Here is a 21958-nt window from a genome sequence, read left to right as displayed (position 1 = left end):
TCTTGTTCCGAGGTCACCGTGGCCACCAGATCCAGTCTGTATCCAGATCAGAGGGTCACTGCAGTCACCCGGATCCAGTACGTATCCAGACCAGATGGTGGATCAGCACCTAGAAAGGACCTCTACATCCCTGAAAGACAGCGGAGACCAGGACAACTAGAGCCCCAGATACAGATCCCCTGTAAAGACCTTGTCTCAGAGGAGCACCAGGACAAGACCACAGGAAACAGATGATTCTTCTGCACAATCTGACTTTGCTGCAGCCTGGAATTGAACTACTGGTTTCGTCTGGTCAGAGGAGAACTGGCCCCCCAACTGAGCCTGGTTTCTCCCAAGGTTTTTTTCTCCATTCTGTCACCGATGGAGTTTCGGTTCTTTGCCGCTGTCGCCTCTGGCTTGCTTAGTTGGGGACACTTCATCTACAGCGATATCGTTGACTTGATTGCAAGTAAATGCACAGACACTATTTAACTGAACAGAGATGACATCACTGAATTCAATGATGAACTGCCTTTACAGTTTTTTACGATTGCTATGACAGATTTTTCAATACTTTTAACAATTTTCCAAAACTCTTAACACAGTTAGCACTACATCCGCCTGTGTAAGCTATACTATTAACACATTTCTTGTTGCTTTAACACAAAATGCATACAATTAACACAAATTTAAAATGCTTGAACTTCTTTTACACACAAGCTCAAACAAGACCAAAACAATGGATTTTTACTGCCAAATTTACCAATGATTTAACACTGCATGTCAGAACAGATAACACCATGTTCTAAACCTAACAGGCTAAAGTCAAGGTAAACAGCTGTTCATATTGTGAATTGAAACACAAATATATTCCCTGTATTTTACAGTTTTTCTCGATTGGTTTGGCTCATTTCTTGAAACCGAGATGACATTCTCAAAACCATAAGGTCATTTGGCCAAACAGTCTTACAGTTCTGCTCAACATTATAGCTCACTAGCAAAATCAAATATCAGAAATGCAAATTTAAAAAGTACTAGTATCTTTTAAGTTCAGGATATATCTGGTCTGAAAAGTTACAAGTGACTAAAAAGAAGAGTATAATTAATAAAATAATTAATAATTAATCAAATAAACACTAGTACCTAAAGAATAAGTACTAGAACCACTGTCTTTGTGTTTGAGCATCTGAGGTTCAGCTCATCTCAGAGAAGAACTGCTTCTTCTTCTATATGATGGTGACTTGCTCAGCTCTTGTTGTCTTGTGAGTCCACACAGTGTCTTGTATGTCCATTTTCATCAACACCCTGTCAAGCTCCATGTACAGCTCCTGCTTCATTGTCCACTGAAAGGTTTGTGTCGACCACAACCATCTCTAAGGATTCACCTGTGTCCCGTTCACCTGCTGATTGGAGAAAAACAAGAGTTTTTGTTCAGGGCTATTACCGTTAGTTAAAAGATACTGAAATAAAACAATATATATATTTCTATAGACAATATTCATAATGTTTATTCATCAATTTATTAATCTATGGTAAAAATAACTGAGTAAAGTCTTTCTCAGCAAAAACTGATGGGTTTTAATTTATTAATTTGAATATGGTAATCAGTATATGATTAATGATACTGATTAATTTACTATGAAAATGGGTCTTTTTATTTACTTTGCAAAAATTGTCAAAATGATTTGTAATTTAAAACTGACTGCCTGCTGTAAACTTCCTGAGATGGTAAGAAAATTATTATTTATTTATATAAATATTTATTTTTAAAACATAAGTAATAAAGCAGCATCAAAAAGTGGAAAATGCAGCCCACTGGACCCTGTTTTTTTTATTATTGTGAAATGTGAAATGTTAAACTCCTAAGAAACATCATTTATCTTTCTGATACAGACCCAGAGTCATCTGCTGGACTGACCTCCATTGGTGTTTGAGTTGAGAGAAGTGTCTTCCCCTGGATCCTCTGGATCATCAGAAATATGATTATTTTGCTTCTTCTGTAGGAAGATGAAATCTCTGAGATTTAAAATCTTAATCAACAACCTTTTACTGCAACTGCACGAAGTTTTAATACCAAAATATCATGCAAGCAGAATTCAACGCACACAAACACAATGAGGTTTTATTGAGCTACTGTGACTTTAAAGGAAGTCCTTCCTCACCAAAATATCTCAAGGACCTTCACAAGTCTTTAATAAATACATGTAAAACAAAAACTCCCCAAAACAAAACTGCACAGTAGAAGTCTTCACTAAACATTGCTGTTATTAAGTGCTACAATATTAATACAAAAACAGAAGTGTTGTGTAATTTACCAATGATCATACTTGCCTTTTTATAGCAGATGATAATAATGACCACTGCAGTAACCCCTAAGACGCCCCCTGTGATGCCCCATGTTATTTTGTGATTTCGTTCTTCACTGACTGTGGTGTTTGTCCCAAGTGTCTCTTCACCTTTGGAGGATATAGCAGGTGTGGGAAGTGGTTGCTCTGTATGGGACAAAAATAACTAGACTATAAACTTTGTATCATTAACTGCAGACAGGCTAATAATACATTGTTTTATGTTTACTAATGTCCTGGATATATCTAGTTTGCCAGATAATTGGAGGAAGATTGCTGTCACAGCTGGTGTGTGTAAAAAGTAAATATGTCCTTTTAAAATTTCTTCTTTAATATATGAGAACAAATACTGGATGAGCATTTCATCAGTGTTAACATAAAGCTACATAATATAATAATATAACAGGTGTGCTGTGCAGAATCTTGCACCCTACTGTATGTAAAGACAGGGTCCTTGTCATTTTTAAATAACAGTACAACATAACTCACTAGAAGAGAAATCACTGGCACATTACTGATATAAACCAGCAGTATTAAAAAGATGTACATAAAGAAAATACATAGTATAACATAAAATGGGTTTAAGTGTTTTTTTATGTAATGCCAAACTCTGAATCACATTTGTTTATCAACTGTGCTGGACTTAAATCTAAATAAAACACTTTATAAATTAAACTGAGAATACAGTATTTTATACTGTCAAGAGACCAGCGTGTGGTCAATGTTTGTGTTAGTAGTAGATGTGTTAGGGAAGTAACACAACATTTAATTATATTTCGCTAAATTGAACAAAGACTTAAAAAAAGATTTGTTCATTTTGCTGAACGAGACTCAAAGCTCCGAGTCGGTAAAATGAAACAAACTTCCCATCTCTACTGACCACAGACTGTGTAACTTCCTGTCCTCCGAGAGCCGCTTCAGGAGCCTCCAGACAAGGAGCAGCAGACCCAGGAACAACTTTTTCCCTACAGCTGTCTCCTTACACACACACAAACACACACACACACACACACACCACTACACACCCCTCACCCCTCCTCATCACTACAGCTGGTTTAATAATTTTTAAAAAAAACTGATATACTTGCTATTACTTGTACAACTGTCTGTTCATCCAAAATATAGAAATGATCCATTTGCACACTAGAATATTTTCTATGCATTTTTTTCTTCTAGTCTATTGCACTAGTGATTTGTACAGTTTCATGTATCGCTTATACTGTAAATTATGTTTATAATTTCAAGGTTTCTGCTTATAGTGTACATACTCATATTATTTAATCCAGCTGTATAGTATGTTCATACTACAGCTATCTGTATATCATGCTGATAGTATTTAAAATCTGTAAATTATGTCCATAGTACTGCCTTATCTGTTTATTTATTGTACATTTGTAACGTATTGTAGACCTTGTATATTCTGTACTTGCTTAGTGCACTTCTGGAAGCTCGTGGACAGAAACTTTCACTAACATGATGAGCTCATGAGCATGAGTTTGTCAAAGGTTTGTCTGATGCTCCAGTCTCTCCTCACTCTGGCTGTCCCAAACAAGGACACAGATACACACAGACAGAACATAGACGTGCAGTTAAACAGGACACGAACCATTCTGGTTCTCTACAACAGAATATCACGTCCATTCATCAATACTATCGAAATAAAGTTCCCATTGTTTTAAATAACGTAATCTGTCAGGGATTCATACACAGTTAACTCTTCCCTGTCTGTCAAGAATACTCAGTTCCTCAGATCTAAATAAGACGCTTTGATAAGTGTCTGCTAAATGTAAATATGTTTTATATCTTCATCCAGTATTTTATAGGAGTAGGATAGTAAAATAGCCTACTAACCGATCAATGAAACAGTACACTTCTGACGGAGTATCCTACTGTGTTTGTCATCGATAGGCCTAACTTCAACATCGTAAACTCCTTCGCTGGTGTTGGCATCATTAACAGTTACAGACACAAACTTTTTATCAGTCTGGAGTGAGATTATTGAAGAGTTGATTGGTTTGCAGCCATGATTTTGCTCTTCAGATGAACAGAAGCGAAATATCTCTTGAGTCCCGTTTCTTCTCACTGTTAAACGACTCACAATCTTCAGTTCAGATGACCTCAGGGAGAGGGGACAGTTTTCTCCTCTTCTCACCTTTTCTATCACATTATCCCTCACAGCACCTGAAGAAATTAAGTTCCCTTTCATAGGTCACTTCGATGCTGCGGTGACGTCACCGGCTATGGGAACACCACTCGGTGTGAGGAATGTCTGAAGCCCTATACCATCTCGCCAATCCTATTGGCCAAATAGCGCTTGGCACCACCCTTACGCATGCGCACGCATCATATACCTGGGTGCCGCGCGCTATTTCGCTCAGATTTCATTCCTTCAGGGAAGCGAATCATCTGTGCCCTAGGAATCATCTCGCATTCTTCAGCGGTTTTCTACGAGCAGTGTTAACTCCTCTTCGCGGACGCGATGAGTTTTCGAAGGTGTAAGGAGCCGTGTACCAGGTACATCACGAAGGGAGACTCTCATGAAATGTGCGTAGTATGTCTGGGTTTACATCACGCACAGGCAGCGCTTAGCGGCCTTTCTTCTTGTCCCCATTGTGATGGCCTGTGGCTCAGGGTACTGCGCTCGAGGGTGGAAGTATTTTCTGATGTCGCCCCCGTGTCTAACCCCCGCCATGTCACTTCTGCGACTGCCGAGGCACCGCATGAGGCGATAGCTTGGGGTGACACGTGCGACATGGCTTTCGAGGACAGCGCAGCGCTGGAATATTCTCGACATCGCTCGCTCTCCCCTACCCTGGTGCAGAATAAAAGTTTTATTGAGTCTGTCGTCTTCTCTAATGAGGATTTTCAGTCCACACCGGAGGCGTGTAGTGCCATCTCCTTCGGTTGTGGACGCTATGATGACGACGTTTTATCCACCGCGGCCTCGGGCTCTGAGGACTTCGTGGCCGACACTGGCCCTCTCCCTCCTAGCGGACAGGAGAGGTGCCACCAAGAGGTTTCGAGGTCCTGGAAACAACCCGAATAGCAGCTCCTGATGTTCTCGCTGCTTGCCAGGGACTGTGCCCTCCACTAGAGAGAGCTGTTGGGCCGCTTTTGCGCATCCAACACTCTCACTGCAGTCCCCATGCTCAAACACTGACTGTCTCGCCGCAAACAGCGCCTCGAGCAGCATTGAATCGAGCTGTTATGCCAAACGTTCCCTCAGACACTCTGCGCAATCCAGCTTTCAGAATTTGAGGGACGATTCAAGGGTCTTGCACATTTATGACGCCTCACACAGCCGCCACTTTTTCGTTAGCGGCAGAGCCCGATGTTCAATCTGTTGGCCTAAATCCTGCCGTGGGCACGTTTCAGGATTATACACAACGAAACGCAACGACTTTTACGCATCCACTTCCCCTGTGCACGAACGCCACAAGCTTTTCATGCCTGGACATTTTAACCTGTATGACAGCGTTGCAGGAAGCGGAAATCTCGAGACCGCTAATATTGTTTCGGACCGCGTGGGAACGCTTGCCCGACATTTCGCAATGGGTGTTACGCACAATTTGTCACGGATACACCATTCAGTTTCGAAAAGGCCCGCCTCCTTTCCTCTGAATTCTTTCCATGGTTGTGAAACCGATGGAAATAGCGGTGCTATTTCAGGAGATGTCAACTCTGCTGAGCAAAGGGGCTATAAAAGAAGTACACCCCTCTCAGATGGAGTCAGGGTTTTACAGCCGTTATTTTGTGGTACCAAAAAAAAGACAGCGGGTTGCGACCCATCCTGGATTTACGCCGTTTGAATCTTGCACTCAGGCCGAGCAATTTCAAGATGTTAAGAAGTGAAGTGAAGTGAAGTGACATTCGGCCAAGTATGGTGACCCATACTCAGAATTTGTGCTCTGCATTTAACCCATCCGAAATGCACACACACAGAGCAGTGAACACACACACACTGTGAGCACACACCCGGAGCAGTGGGCAGCCATTTATGCTGCGGCGCCCGGGGAGCAGTTGGGGGTTCGATGCCTTGCTCAAGGGCACCTCAGTCGTGGTATTGAGGGTGGTGAGAGAACTGTACATGCACTCCCCCCACCCACAATTCCTGCCGGCCCGGGACTCGAACCCACAACCCTTCGATTGGGAGTCCGATTCTCTAACCACCAGGCCACGACTTCCCCCATGTTGATGGTAAAGTCTATTTTGTCTCAGATTCAACCAAACGACTAACTTGTCACGATCGATCTGAAGGATGCATACTTTCATATTCAGATTATCAAGAGACACAGGAAGTTCCTCACATTCGCTTTAGAGGGCAAGGCGTAACAGTACCGCGTTCTTAGCTCTGTTTTCCCGTACTTTTTCAAAATGCATGGACGCAGCTCTGGCCCTGTTGCGGCTCCAGGGCGTTCGCGTTTTGAACTACTTAGACGATTGGCTGTGTTAGTGCAATCGCAGACTCAAGCACACTCTCATCGGGATCTTGTGCTGAATCATTTAAACAGAGTGGGCTTACGCACGAATTTCCAGAAAAAAAGTGTTTTAATTCCCTCTCAACGGATAACCTTTCTGGGAATAGACTTGGACTCTCGCGCGATGACAGCAAAGCTTTCTCTCCCGGGCACTCAGTCAATTGCGTCATGCGTGCGGCGCTTCAAAGCGGGTCGCACAGTGACAGTGGAGTTCCTTCAGGACCGTTTTTCGGATGGAGTGACGCCAGCCACTCTAAAAGTTTACGTGGCAGCCATTTCGGCTTACCACGAATATATAGATGGTGCCTCAGTGGGCCGTCATCCACTGGTTTCTCGTTTCATACAGGGTGCGTGACAGCTGAGGCCTTTCCGCCCCGTGCGAGTTCCTTCATGGGATTTATCCATTGTGTTGCAAGGTTTATCAGGGCATCCGTTTGTGCCCTTGGAAACTGTACCGGATAAAATCCTGACTCTGAAGACGGTTCTTCTTATGGCTTTTTCCTCCCTCAAGAGAGTTGGGGATTCACAGGCTCTCTCTGTCTCACCCTCGTGCATGGAATTTGCACCGGGCTCTGTGAAGGTGTTGTTGCGACCGAGGCCTAATTATGTCCCTAAGGTCGCATCTAATCCCTTTCGCTTTCAGCAAGTGGTCCTGGAGGCTTTACCCCCTGCTGAGGCGGGGTCAGGAGATCTAAGTCTTTGCCCTGTGAGAGCTTTAAAGGCTTATGTGGATCGTACAGCCCCATGGCGTGAGTCTGACCAGCTGTTTGTCTGTTTTGGACATAAGGGTAAAGGCCATGCTGTTACAAAACAGCGCATGTCCCATTGGCTGGTGGAGGCAATATCCTTAGCCTATGAGGCGCGCGGGCTCGCTTCGCCCTTAGGAGTTAAAGCTCATTCCACTAGAGCAGTGGCTTCTTCTCAAGCCTTTTTCAGTGGATCTTCTATGGATGATATCTGTGCTGCGGCAGGCTGGTCCTCACCGAGCACTTTTATCAAGTCTTACGGTCTGGATGTGAGGATGGCCCCTGGCTCCCGGGTTCTCTCCGCTTTAGCAGATGCTTCCTTGGATCCCAGCTATCAGGTACGTCAGGCGTGATGGTATAGCGTTCCCATAGCCGGTGACGTCACCACAGCATCAAAGTGACCTATGAAAGGGAACATCTCGGTTACGTATGTAACCATGGTTCCCTGAATAGGGAACGAGATGCTGCGGTCCTGGCCGTGCCACACCTTGATAGCATTCTTCTTCTTCAGTTCATGAAATCTGAGCGAAATAGCGCGCGGCACCCAGGTATATGATGCGTACGCATGCGTAAGGGTGGTGCCAAGCGCTATTTGGCCAATAGGATTGGCGAGATGGTATAGGGCTTCAGACATTCGTCACACCGAGGGGTGTTCCCATAGCCGGTGACGTCACCGCAGCATCTCGTTCCCTATTCAGGGAACCATGGGTAACCGAGATGTTATTTATTTAACATGACATTTATTTCTCCCAAACAAAATTTACCATTTCAGCAATAGTTTCTGTCTGTAAAATCATAATAAATGACATATTTAATGCGTCTGTGGTTTTATTTTATTTGCTGGTGGTGTGTGCTAATAACTATTGCTATTTGATTATTCAAATCTGTTTTTATTCAAATGAGCAAATAACGCACAATACAAATAATATACAATGACTGACATGTCAACGATGTGATGATTAAAAAAAAACTAATACAACTATTTATTATTATTATTTTTATTTATTTATTTATTATTTTGACGAAGAAACTGTGTTTACTTTTCCTCCTTTAAATTGTGCTGCCGTATGTACTGACAAATTAATTGTAAACAAAAATCTACTTTAATGTTATTTCTATTGAAACTTTTGTATTGTATTTGAATATAAGTGATACATTTGGTACATTTCAAATAGATGAACTTTAAATGTAATATTACACAACAACACACTACAGATAAATTATAATCAAGTAGCCTACTTTACATTATGCTTTAGTATGTTAGTCAACACATCAAGTAAGTGTTCTTCTTTAAAGAATAACAAAAGATTATTTAAACATAATTCACTGGATTAAAAACATCCCAGTTTTGGGTAAATACAGTACAGAACACATGTTAGTGGTCACCTGAGCTGATGGTATCAGTGAAATAAAACACACACCTGTACCTCAGCACAGAAATGCACTAATACACTAACGCTGTGTGAGCTTCTCTTTCCTGAAGTAAATGTTATAGTCGAGGCATGGGAAAGGGGTGCATTTGAGCCGCCAGTAACACAACACTGAAGAAATAACCCCAAAATGAGCTCAAACCCAGCGTTTGGGTTAAACTAAATAACCCAGTATCTGTTTAGAGTGTAATGAAAAGAATATACTTTAAAGTAAAACGTTTTATTGAACGTTATTTCAAAGTTTGCTTTTGGAAAATGTACTTTAAGTTTACTTAAGTGGTCTTTTATTCCTGTAATATTATGTACAGTGTGCAAGTATAATGATTTGAATAAATATACTTTAAAGATTTGAAGTGCACATTCAATACATTGCTTGAATTGATGATAAATCATTAGTTTCTTACTGAAATCAAGGACAAATTCAGATCTGTTCTTGTGGTCAATGTGCAATAATGGCGTCAGAATCAAGAAGAGTAAAGATGTTCGAATTATCAAAGCTGAATTATCAATGTTATAAACATTTGTGCTGCTTCATATTTTGTGGAAAACATGAATGAATGAATGAATGAATGAATGAATGAATTCTTGTGCCCTAAGGACAAATTTTCTCATGTAGACTTTGAAATGTGCGAGCGTGTGTTTAGAGGGAAATGAGGACACCTGTGACCTCAAACACATAAATCAGCTTCAAAGTCATTTGAATTGTGTTTGTGTGAATGCAAACATTTGAACTCAGTGAAGGGAGAAGTGTGAACCAATCCTGAGCTTACAATCAGAAGAAACAAGTCCAAGCCTAGTAATACTTTTACAAACTGTACAACATCTGGTACACAACTGTATAACATCTTTATTCACAGTGGAAAAATTGAGCACAGTCATAAAAGGTCATTCAAGAAGACAGAAACAAAACTGTCATTTGATTTGACAAGGAACATATATACCGAAAAAAAAAATAATCCCAACAGTTTGCTGAAATCCTGAACCGAATTAAACTCATTTCCATTCTCTCTGCCTAGAATAATGATCACATTTGTTCTACCTACAGAAAGTAGTTTTGCAGAAAGAATATACTCTCATACAAAAGCATTACAAATGATGAAACAGCAATAAAAGAATTGCAAAAAAAAAAAAAAAAGGAATCGTCCCTGTATTATCCAAATCATGGCTTCAAATACCCCTCTTTGTGCTTCTAGCTCAGTCCAGTTCACCAGCTGCTCCTCAGGTACCAGATCAACCTGACGTCTCTGTCCAACATTAAACATCAACTCACAATAGACTTCATTTATAGGTAATAAATGCCACTTGTGTTACTGTGGACATCTGATATCACTTTTTATAATCTAAATGAAATCAACATTCCCCACTCCTGAAATAAGTTTTTCTGCAGATGAAAAATAATGTAATATCATGGAACGCAATGTGATTTCTAAATCTTTAGGCTTGGAAAAGTCCCTGAAATATCTATAGTCAGTATAATTCTATATATTAGCAGATTCATGTCCATGTTCAGGTCAACAGAGATTGAACTTAAATTCATAATTCAAATGGCATATTCTTGTTCGTCTCTCTCTTTTTCCCAGGAGTGATGCAGCATCCTTCTCCTCTCGTATATAGTGTGCTAGTGCAAGTTATTGCATAGGTCGAGTCCTACTCTTATTTTGGGGTCTTCTGCGAGCACAGTGGATTCACACACACACACACACACACACACACACTCGCCGGCTGCTCATCAGGGCAGTGACAGCCAAACAGCTGTTCTTCTTCCTCAGAGGATAGATGGCATTCTTCCCGTGCATGAGCACGCTTTAGTTAAGAGTGTCATTGAGATCTAGTGAGTCTGTGATTTGAGGTAGATCTTCATACGCAGGTAAATCTGTAGCTGGGTCATGTGGCGGCTCCTCCTCAGGTACCAGGATGTCAAACGGGACGTCGATGGACTGGACTGACTGACGGACGCTCTCCTCATACGTGGGAGGCAGCTGAGGGAAAACAAAAAAAAGAAACAGAGATAAAGCTTGACTTAAAGGGGTCCTATAATGCGTTACACAATTCAAAGTCCACTTCAAAAAGAGGATATTTTATTGAACCTTTTCAAAAACTACAATGAACGACTCGTTTGGACTACAACATTTGTGATATCACTTGAGACCAGACCTGGCTGAGATTTACTACAGAAGACAAAGAGTAAAAAAAACAGGGCCACTTTAGGGCAGACAAAGCTGCGGCCCTCAGCTGGACAACAAGCTAATTAAGCTCAATAATATGGTTAATGAGTTAAGGGTCAACGATCCACTCAATGAAACCTGGGGAGTACTGTACATAATGAGAGGACAGACGGACAATGAGCTGTATTCTCCTCTAATGTGGGTGCTTTATTATGTTTGATGTGCATTCATTGGCATTAGTGTGTGTGCTCAAGCGTTTTCCTGGCACTAAGTCAACATCGAAGGGCTTGAAGCGCTCGCAGCAGGTGAGGGACACCGGGAATGTTTGTGCGGCAGTGAATGGCATCCATTTCTCAGATACGATCATGTTACAGAGCAGAAAAGTGTCTTTCATATTGCAAATCCATTGTTATTGAATTCAGTCAGACTGCAGCTGCTGAGAGACAAAGCTGTTGTAGCAGGGCATTGTTACAATCCCACCTCTTTTGGCTCAATGCTCAGTTTTGAACAGATTTTTTATTCACGTATCTCTTTGAAAGTCATAGTGATATTATGCAGCACCTGAAAATAGTCTATGGTGCTGCGTAATATCACTGCTCCTGCTGCACCGGTGGTATGGCAGCAAAGTTTCTTGGTTATTACACCGGACTGAGAGTATAGTTCCTAGCCATATCTATGAAAAATTGCAACTTTTTATTGTCTAAGTACACAATATAACTATAGAAGAGTCGTGTTTTAAATAGGAAAAATATAGAAACTCTTTGGTCACTTTTTGAGCGAGATGCTAACGGTCTAATCAGATTCAATGATCTATGCTAAGCTAAGCTAAAAGTGCTACCGCCAGACCTGGAGATCGACTGAATGGATTAAATTTTTTTTTAGCCTGTTTTCAAAAAAGGTGAAGTTTTCCTTGAACACCGTTACTGCAGCTGAAGAGTCACCTCTGTCACAACAGGTGCGTTCAGGCCGAAGCGGTCGGCTATCATCATGTGGATCTGCCGCTGTCGGTCTTTCTTGCGGACGCTCTCGTACGAGGGCAGACGAGGAAGAGGAGGATCCAGTGAGGAAAGGTAGTAGCTGCTCGGCACACCAATGAAGAACAACGAACCCGACTGACAAGCACAAGCAGAAACAAAATATGAATACCGTATTTTTCGGACTATAAGTCACACCTGAGTATAAGTCGCATCAGTCCAAAAATACGTCAAGACGAGGAAACAAACATATATAAGTTGCACTGGACTATAAATCGCATTTATTTAGACCCAAGAACCAAGAGAAAACATTACCGTCTCCAGCCACGAGAGGGCGCTCTATGTTTTCAGAGTAGACTACAGGAGAACTGAGCAGCATAGAGCGCCCTCTGGCGGCTGGAGAAGGTAATGTTTTCTCTTGGTTCAGTTCTCTCGGTTCATGTCAAATTAATTTTGATAAATAAGTCCCACCTGACTATAAGTCGCAGGACCAGCCAAACTATGAAAAAAAGTGCGACTTATAGTCTGGAAAATACGGTACATGAGATGTGACACAAAACTGGTGACGTTAAGAACTGACCGGGTCTACTTCTAGAAAATCTCACCCTCATGTTGTTCCAAACCTGGACATCTTTCCATTCAGGAAAAGTATTTTGGTGCCTATTGGTCATACAGGTTTATAACTACATGAAGGTGAGTAAATGAAGGCCGATTTAATTATGGGTAAATTAATGTGTGGACGGATGCAGATTCATTCATGTTCTTAAAAAATTCCTACCAAAATAAAAATATCCCTTACCTGCGCATTCACATGATCAAGACCCGTGCCATGTGTTTGTTCAGCATCAGACGAAGCAACTAGAGTCTGTCTGCTGATGTAGCACTGAGGAGACTCCTGCTCAATCAAGAAATGATAAACCTCTGTTAATAAGACACCTCTGTCACAAGATCCTTCGGACATCACTCCGAAATGCTGATTTGCTGCTCAGGAATATATATATATATATATATATATATACATATATGTAAGTGAAAATTGTTTAGAAGTAGAAACTACACCACATTTTTCAGCCTTGAAAATAGTTTGGCCACAGTTAAGAATGCATGTAATGCAATTGATTATAAATCTTTGTCAAAAAAGTACACATATATAGTATGTGCTATTTTAAAATATATTGATGGCATGTCAGACCATCACCAATCATAGTGTAATATCTCACAGCCCTGTCTTTGTTTCTGTAATGTCTCTCCTCCTCTTCCTATATCTGCGATGTTAGAGCCAGACTTGTAGATGGTCATAAATTATGTTCCTAAAGAGAGAGGACCACCAAGCTACTCCCTCCGCAGTCACCCCTCCCATCCAGGACTAGATTAGGCAGGCGGACCCGCATGAGGCCGAGGAACTCCTCCAGCACAGCTGGGCACTCTGTGATTACCCCACACCTAAAATAGAAGCCTTTGTGTCTCAGGACAATACAGTGTCTTACTGTGTCATCAGGGCCCTGAGGAACAAACCCCACACTGGCGTTTTAAAGGTCTGCCACTGTTTTGCACCCTTGTTTCTGTGGCAGGTACTAGTAAATGATTGCACTTGGTTTTATGGGCCCACATGTCACCCAGATAGTGCACTATGTGGACACAACATGCGGAGCAGGTTTAACTAGGGCTCGAGGCAAAATGCCATGGCAAGTGACAAAATGTCAAAAACATATTATGGTCAAAAAAAAGACAAAAAAAATAAATAAATTCTAATTCTATTTTTTTTAATCATTCTGACATTATTTTCTTTACAATTGTTTGTGGTAACACATTTGTTTCTATCATTTTTAATTTTCTTGCATTATACTTTGATATGTCTGGATGATTATTATTTGAGTTGTCCACAATATTGCATTAGTATCTGATTAAAATATTTCATGAAGTTTTGTCTTTTTTAAAGTGCAATTTGTAAGAATGTAAAATGAACTGTAAAAGTCTATTTTAAATCTTTGTTGTAATTATTTTGATGTGATGACTAATGGCACTGTGTTATTCAATAAAATATTTAATTATTTTAAATGTGCTAAATTGCAACTTCAACGTTATAAATGTTTAATTACAAATATATTTAAATACATGACAGTCACATTTCAACAGAAATTAGAGTTGAAAAAGTATATTTTAATTTACTATAATTCCTTGTCAGTACATTCAGCAGTTCACTTAGATTGAATTATTTTATATTATTTTTTTAATTATAAGATTTGAATATATTATGTTATATTTATAGATTTTTCTTAAATCCTACTTAAGTGTAAAAAACACTCTTAAGTTAAGTGAATAAAATATTAATTTAAGCTGTAATACAACTGAATTTAATTGCAATTAAAATGCACTTAATGTGCGAAAACATTACACTCAGTTCACACTTAATTTATATAAATAATACTGTGTACTTTTTTTTTTTACAAAAATATATTTTTCACACGGGTGTGTACCTTTACTAGATACTTTTACATTTAATAAAGATTTAATTTAATAATAAACAGCCATAGTAGTTTTTATTACCCCACTTAAAGAATAAAGGAACATCAATTGTTTAAAAACAGTGTCCTTAAAGATAAAAAATGCGGTTGACATTCATGTGTAGTAGGCAAGTATCATCCCTCTGTGAAGCGTGGACCCTAATCTGAGGACTTGGAAACAAGGCAGGGCTGACATCACTCACGGTGACGTATTTTGACCTTTCCCATCACCCCTGCTATTCGGGACTCTGAGAGACACGTTTAGTAAATGAGAGATCGGGGGTCGCCTTCCCTCGCTGGTTTGCACTTTCAACAGTCTCAGAGTCTCCTAAAAAAAGAGAGACTTCTTTTGTTTGCTCCTCTGATTCAGGCAAAAGCGTGTAAAAATCAGTGCGGAAGAGGGGGGAGGACCTCCTCAGCAGTGTGTCTTTTTCAGTGCCTGACTGAACGTAAAACCTTTGCCTCCTGTGATCCCCCACAGGACCTAACCATCAGATGGTGAGGACACCTCAGGAGGACATACATGTCTCAGAGTGACTTATGAGAGAGATGATGAAAAAGATAAGTTAAAATTAAAAGTTGACCATGTTAAAACTCGATTTAGACCTATTCTTCAACTCTTTTAAAAATAAAAGGGTTTTTCGCACTAACGCCAAAAAATAACCATTGGCCTTTCAGTGAACAGTTCTTAAAAGAACCATTTAGTGTGAAGAGCTATTCTAAAGAACCTTTTTGTGGACTGGAAAGGTTCCACGGATGTTAAAGGTTCTTCATGGAACCATAGATGACGATAAAGAACCTTCACGAGCACACCTTGATTTCTCCCGGCATGTGAACACCTTAAACTGGTTCCTGTCTTTCTCATCTACTAACCAGTCCTCGTTCACAGCTTTATTGTGCTTATAACATCCATCCATCCATCCATCTTCTTCCGCTTATCCGGGGCCGGGTCGCGGGGGCAGCAGTCTAAGCAGAGAACCCCAGACTTCCCTCTCCCTAGACACTTCCTCCAGCTCTTCTGGGGGGACACCGAGGCGTTCCCAGGCCTCTCTCCAGCGTGTCCTAGCATGCTCTTGTAAACTATTAGGAAACTATCCTCAAACTTTTAAAAAAAACAAGACTATGTAAACTAACAAATTTGGTTTATTTTTTCATAAACTGGTCATCATTGCAAGTGTACTGGTGTGCATGGTGAGTTTGATTAGGGTTGATCTAAAGTGTGTGTGTGTGTGTGTGTGTGTGTGTGTGTGTGTGTGTGTGTGTGTGTGTGTGTGTGTGTGTGTGTGTGTGTGTGTGTGTGTGTGTGTGTGTGTGTGTGTGTGTGTGTGAAGGTGATTTCATCACAGACCTCTTCTGTGCCTCTTTTAATCAGTAGCTCACGTCTATCTTCACCACAGATATGTTTTTGCATTTCATCTCTGTGGGAGGAACAATGTGGAGGCAGTTTCCCTGTGTTGCTGAGATAAGGTTGGGGTTGAAATTGAACAGGAAAAGGAAATGCAGAGGATGAGATATGAGTTCAGGGTAAGTGTGAGGGATGACCAGATAAACTCTGATCTAATCTAACATCTGCTGGACTGGACACATTAAAGGAGAAATGCTCTGAGGTTGTGCCCGATGAAGACCCGGCTGCTAGAACCACTGTGCTGTTTTTGAAAAATATATGAACATTTGTTGGAGCTGTGATTTATAATTTCAGTGCTATCAGCATTTACTGTCAGTCCGAATGGTTTCTATTTTAATTTCGGAGGTTGATATATTTAAAATAAAGATAACAGAGAGCTATAAAAAGTCTTGAGTCATAAAATAGCAAGCTTTTAGCAACATGTTTTCTCCAACCATGTTTAAAAAAGTACAATCTGTTGCACTGAATGGCTGCGTGCAATGTACATCTAATCTTAAAAGTATTGTACTTGCAGACAGTGCTGAGTGTAAGCATTACTAAGTCATTAATTACTGTCATTTAATGACTATTCCCATGAAATAGTAAAGTAAGGGATCACTCTTCATTTGTCTGTCATTTAATTACAGTATAGACTCTAGAACAACAGTGGATTTAATATCAAAAATTTAACATCTAATGTTAAAATATATATGTTTTTAACATAACCTTCTCTCTTTAAACACTTGGTCGGTTCAAGAATAATTTATGAATTATTATATTATTAATTTTTAGTTTCACGTCTATTGTTCAACTGGTTTAGGTTGATATTTAAAGTAATGCAATCCTGTTTAGAGAGATTAATTAGTACAGTAATCTAATTACACAGTTGAATATGTAATTATTAGATAGTTATTATAAAGTAACTTGCCCAACAATTCTTGAAGATAATATATGAATAAAATTAATGACCACTTAAGTGAACATTTAAACAGAGTTTCTCAAGGACATTTTTTTTAAAGAACAGTTTTTAATCATGTCAAATAAAAGGTTTTACTTTATTAAGTAATATTTTGTAAATTGTGAAATAACATATAAAGATGCACTCAAAAAGCACTCTAAAGCCAAACTGATTCATTTCCATTTAATTGCAATTAACATGCAGTTAAGTGTCTGAAAACTACATTCACATTTAATATTGTTTTAAAGTGTATTATTTCCATAGGTTCTCTTTTTAAAGGTCTGCTAAAGTGTGCATGGGCAGACACCTTCACCCTGGAGCGTAACTCCTCTCAGTTTAATATCGGACTTTTCCTGTGCACTGCTGATGGTCATAATCAGGGAACCGCTGGCACTGTTTGGTCCTCGTCTCTAACAGAACTGTGTGTTCAGCTGACGTTAACAACACAAGCTCCCCCTGAGCTGAGTCTCAGCACATGATGATGATGTTCTTCAGTGTTTAGCACAGTTAGGAAGAAGATAATGTGTAATCTAGGTTTGATAACTCAAAGGGTTAGGAGATGTTGTTCATATGCAAAATTATCAAACTAGGTCGCATGTAACTGATTTTGATACTTTTGTTTCCACCTTTGTGGAAAAGAAGTGCATGTAATTGTTTGAACGTGCACTTGTGGTGTTTTTAAATAACTTTGATAATATATTAAGGATATAAAAGTGCATTTAAAGAGAGACACTTTCGTGACAATGTTTCACAACGCACTTAAGTGCAGTTTTAAAAAGTGATGGTCAGTTGTAACACTTTAACTATTTAATTTCATGTCCCATTAGAAAACAAACTCACAAATGATATCTCATTAATGAGATGAGGAAGACTTGTTCTCTCAAACTGTGCTCAGAGAAAAAGCCACTTTCTGTCAGCAATTGTCTCATTTGTGTCTTTCTCCTTCGTTTTTTTTTCTTTTTAGGAGACACATCTGAGGCAGAGTTGATGCTTAATGAAGCTGAACTGAGAACTGAAGTCCCTGAAGAGCGAAAGTGTAGCAATGAAACTTTTTTTTTGTTTTTACCGTGTCAGTGCGAGACTCCTGATAAACCCTCGTCTTGCAGCAGAGAGGAACCTTCCGGTACACGATCAACAGCAGCACCGCGATCATGGAGAAAAACACCAGACAACAGGCTGACAAAGACCACAGACAACACACATCAGTCAGATCTGCAACCTCCAGGTTTAGACATGTAGGCACAGTTTATATTGCAGTACAACACTAATATTAAAGCATGCTTAGTTCTTCTTCAATTCATGTTAGGTAAAAAATGTCAGCCTGAATGCACTGTAAGTCGCTTTGGGATAAGGTCTGCTAAATGCATAATTTTAATTTCAATTTAATTTCATAAAGCATACTTTCAGCGGCATACTTAGATCTTAGCAAACATAATTTATGCATAATTATGTTTAATTATGTATTATTTCATAATTAAGTCTTTTTCAATAAATCATGTTAAAAGTCTTTATTAGGCCTGTATATATTTATGAGAATAAATAATCCAATAAATAATAAAATAATAATTATTCATAATTTTATAACTTAATAATAAATAATTAAATAATAATTATTATAAATAATAATCCCAGGGAACACAAATTAGGAGAAAATTGTTAGCTTGAATACAATGTAAGTCGCTTTGGATAAAAGCGTCTGCTAAATGCATACATTTAATTTTAATTAAATTTAATATATGAAGTAGCCTACATTTGCTAAATAGTGTTATTATGCTTAAAGATGTTGTGAACAGGCAATAACTGTGTATCTCTGTATTAATACAAAACTTTAAGAACTTGTACAGTCATTTATAGAGTTTGACCATTTTAAAATTAAATAATACTGCTTATATATATAATTAGCCCACTTAAGACACCGAAAATTAATAACTGAAAAAGACTGTATTCATTTTTAATAGACCTAAGTGTGTACTTACATGCACCCACGACGATCGTCCGCTGGTCCGCGGAGGACACTTTTGGGGACACAGTGGTGCTGGACATCTCTGATAAATACAGCTTTTATTGTAGGTGACCCAAGCGGTCTCATAGTAAGTCAGCAGAAGAGGAGTCTTTCTTTCTTCCCAGCTTCATTTCAGAGAGATGAGAGTGACTTTAACCCCAGAACTAGTGTTGAGTAAGCTGAGCGTCAGTCACGACTCACTCTGGACACACTACTACGGAGAAGGCGTGGCTCATGAATATTAATGACGGTCGTGACTGGACGCGGCGGAAAGGTTGCTAAGCAACGGTGGCACGGATGCATTAATATTCATGAGCGTAGCCTTCGTCGTAGTAGGATTCGTTGATTTCGGTGACAGGAACATGTAAAATAGACTCAAATAAAGTTGTGTTTTGTTTATGTGCTAGCAGAGAAATACAACAATAAACATTCTATCTTTTTTTAAATATATAAATAAAGGAATAATAAATATAATTAATTAAATGACAGACTGTCTACCTTCTGAAGAGCGCCGCCCTACGGCTGCACGCGACGTCTTACACGTGGACGTTATTTATCCGCACTTTAATCATTTTTTTCATACCAATATTTTAATTCTTTCTTTGCAGATAATCAATTAATAAAACTACCTGTTGATAAGAATTTCTGATGATTGGAAGGTCAGGTTTAACACAAGGAACACTTGAGGGATTCGTGCATTAAATGCTTCTTTAATTCTTAGAAATATATATTTTTTTATAAACAAACAATCATGCATTTGTGAATCGTGTGATTTCTAATATATTTCCTGTCTGAATATGAACTGAGAGACTGACTCAGTTGACTTTAGAGATCTGTTTAGAATAGGATTGCCCTGCATATTTAATCTAGTCTGGGTGGCATAAATGTTTTCCTTGTTTGCAATTATGTTAAAATACCTGTGAAAACTTTCGAAATTTCATCTCCAAGCTTTTCTAGCGTGGAATTTGATCTACAAACACAGTTCTTCACCACACTTTTACTGCATTTGTAATAATAAGGACATTTTATATCCTATAAACAATAGTTTTTTTTTTCGTTTGTTTGTTTTTGAAAACTGTTTTGAAAACCTCCAAAGGAATTCACAACAGTTTTTAGCACAATCTCTCCTAAAATATGTATGTTGTTTAAACTTTTCCTATCATTGTGATAATAATAACTGATTAATTAAATCACTTTTCCAGAAGGATGTTGCTTTGAAACCAAATGTTTCAAAACCAAGAGCGGAATCCAAATCTTCAATACTTATCCTGCTTGATCTGTCTGCTGCTTTTGACACGGTTAACCACCAGATCCTCCTATCAACCCTACTGGCAAAAGGCATCTCAGGAACCACACTTCAATGGTTTGAGTCTTACTTATCAGATAGGTCTTTCAAAGTATCTTGGAGAGGTGAGGTGTCCAAGTCACAACATCTAACTACTGGGGTGCCTCAGGGCTCAGTTCTTGGACCACTTCTCTTCTCTGTCAACATGGCATCATTAGGTTCTGTCATTCAGAAACATGGCTTTTCATACCACTGCTATGCATCTCAGCTTGTCTAACAGACAATTCTTCCTGGATGATGGACCATCACCTTCAACTCAACCTTGCCAAGACAGAACTGCTTGTGATTCCAGCAAACCCATTGTTTCATCACAATTTCACCATCAAGTTAGGCACATCAACCATTACTCCTTCAAAAACAGCTAGAAGCCTTGGAGTTATGATTGATGATCAGCTGACTTTCTCAGACCACATTGCTAAAACTGTCCGATCCTGCAGATTTGCTTTATTCAACATCAAGAAGATCAAGCCCTTTCTTTCGGATCATGCTGCACAACTCCTTGTTCAAGCTCTTGTTCTGTCCAGGCTGGACTATTGCAATGCCCTCTTGGCAGGTCTTCCAGCCAATTCTATCAAACCTTTACAATTAATTCAGAACGCGGCAGCAAGATTAATTTTTAATGAGCCAAAAAGAATACATGTCACACGTCTGTTTATCAATTTGCACTGGCTTCCAATAGCTGCTCGTATAAAATTCAAGGCATTGATGTTTGCCTACAAAACTACCACTGGCTCTGCACCCATTTACCTAAATTTGTTACTTCAGCTTTATGTGCCCTCTAGAAGCTTGCGTTCTGCAAGTGAACGTCGCTTGATTGTGCCATCCCAAAGAAGCACAAAGACACTTTTACGGACTTTTAAATTAAATGTTCCCTCCTGGTGGAATGACCTCCCCAACTCAATCTGGACAGCTGAGTCCTTAGCCATCTTCAAGAATCGGCTTAAAACACATCTCTTCCATTTTTATTTGACCCTCTAACTTTAACACTCACTATTCTAATTCTATTCTTTAAAAAAATCTAACTACCTTTCTAATCTTTTTATATTATATTTTCTTTTCATTATTATGCAATTGTATGTGTGTGTGTGTGTGTGTGTGTGTAAAGACCTCTAACACTAGCTTGCTCTATTCTTCTTTTATTCTATCGGTTTTCTTTATATTATATTTAAAATCCCATGCTAGGTGTACTGTGTTAAGTTAACCTAACTGAGACTTGTTATAGCACTTATATATCATTGCTCTTTTTGTTGTTTTTGATTGCTTCCACTGTCATCATTTGTAAGTCGCTTTGGATAAAAGCGTCTGCTAAATGAATAAATGTAAATGTAATTGTATAATGGAATCAGTTTGTGAGTGAGTCGCTATCTCTTAACATACAAGAAGTAACTTTTAAGCATTACTGTAACTAATATTTAACTCTAAAGTTAAAACGTTGTAAAAAAATTAAACTGGTAAATTTCATATTCGCAAATGTACATTTTCAGGGGGGGAAATCCATGTTTTATAGCATTTAAAAATGAAGTGAAGCATTATATTCTATATTGCCCTCGTAGAAACAAAAAGCTAGTCGAATTTTGGGCGCTTGTGCATTCTTTAATGTATCCCTATAATATTGTTTACATCTCCCCCTAGGATATGAAAACGGTTG

At 39.1% G+C, this 21958-nt stretch overlaps 1 protein-coding gene across 2 annotated transcripts; it reads right to left on the bottom strand.

The window, feature by feature from the left end:
* Positions 1-10218: 10218 nt before the first annotated feature.
* LOC132148518 (uncharacterized) lies at positions 10219-19156 on the bottom strand. 2 transcript variants are annotated; one of them, XR_009434924.1, is made up of 6 exons: positions 18940-19156; positions 18030-18139; positions 12917-13012; positions 12085-12255; positions 10678-10957; positions 10219-10646 (listed from the first exon to the last, which is right to left on the bottom strand). XR_009434924.1 is itself a non-coding variant. In XM_059557210.1 (5 exons), exons 1-5 carry the CDS (start codon positions 19004-19006, stop codon positions 10784-10786), a joined length of 618 nt encoding a protein of 205 aa, XP_059413193.1. In that variant the 5' UTR covers positions 19007-19156; the 3' UTR covers positions 10219-10783. The 2 variants fall into 2 exon arrangements, 1 of the variants encoding a protein (XP_059413193.1); XM_059557210.1 differs by having other exon boundaries at positions 10219-10957.
* Between the last annotated feature and the right edge of the window lie 2802 nt (positions 19157-21958).

Source organism: Carassius carassius, chromosome 9, assembly GCF_963082965.1.
Source record: "Carassius carassius chromosome 9, fCarCar2.1, whole genome shotgun sequence".
Lineage (NCBI taxonomy): Eukaryota > Metazoa > Chordata > Actinopteri > Cypriniformes > Cyprinidae > Carassius > Carassius carassius.
This window is presented reverse-complemented; position numbering and strand designations above follow the sequence as displayed.

What these genes read in the sequence shown, in the direction of transcription:
- LOC132148518 (XM_059557210.1), bottom strand. Translation starts at nt 19,006, where the DNA reads ATGTCCAGCACCACTGTGTCCCCAAAAGTGTCCTCCGCGGACCAGCGG. An exon ending in AGGAGTCTCGCACTGACACG is followed by an intron (nt 13,013 to 18,029) that starts GTAAAAACAAAA and finishes TTGATTGAGCAG; the next exon opens with GAGTCTCCTCAGTGCTACAT. An exon ending in ACGCACCTGTTGTGACAGAG is followed by an intron (nt 10,958 to 12,084) that starts GTGACTCTTCAG and finishes GTTTTCCCTCAG; the next exon opens with CTGCCTCCCACGTATGAGGA.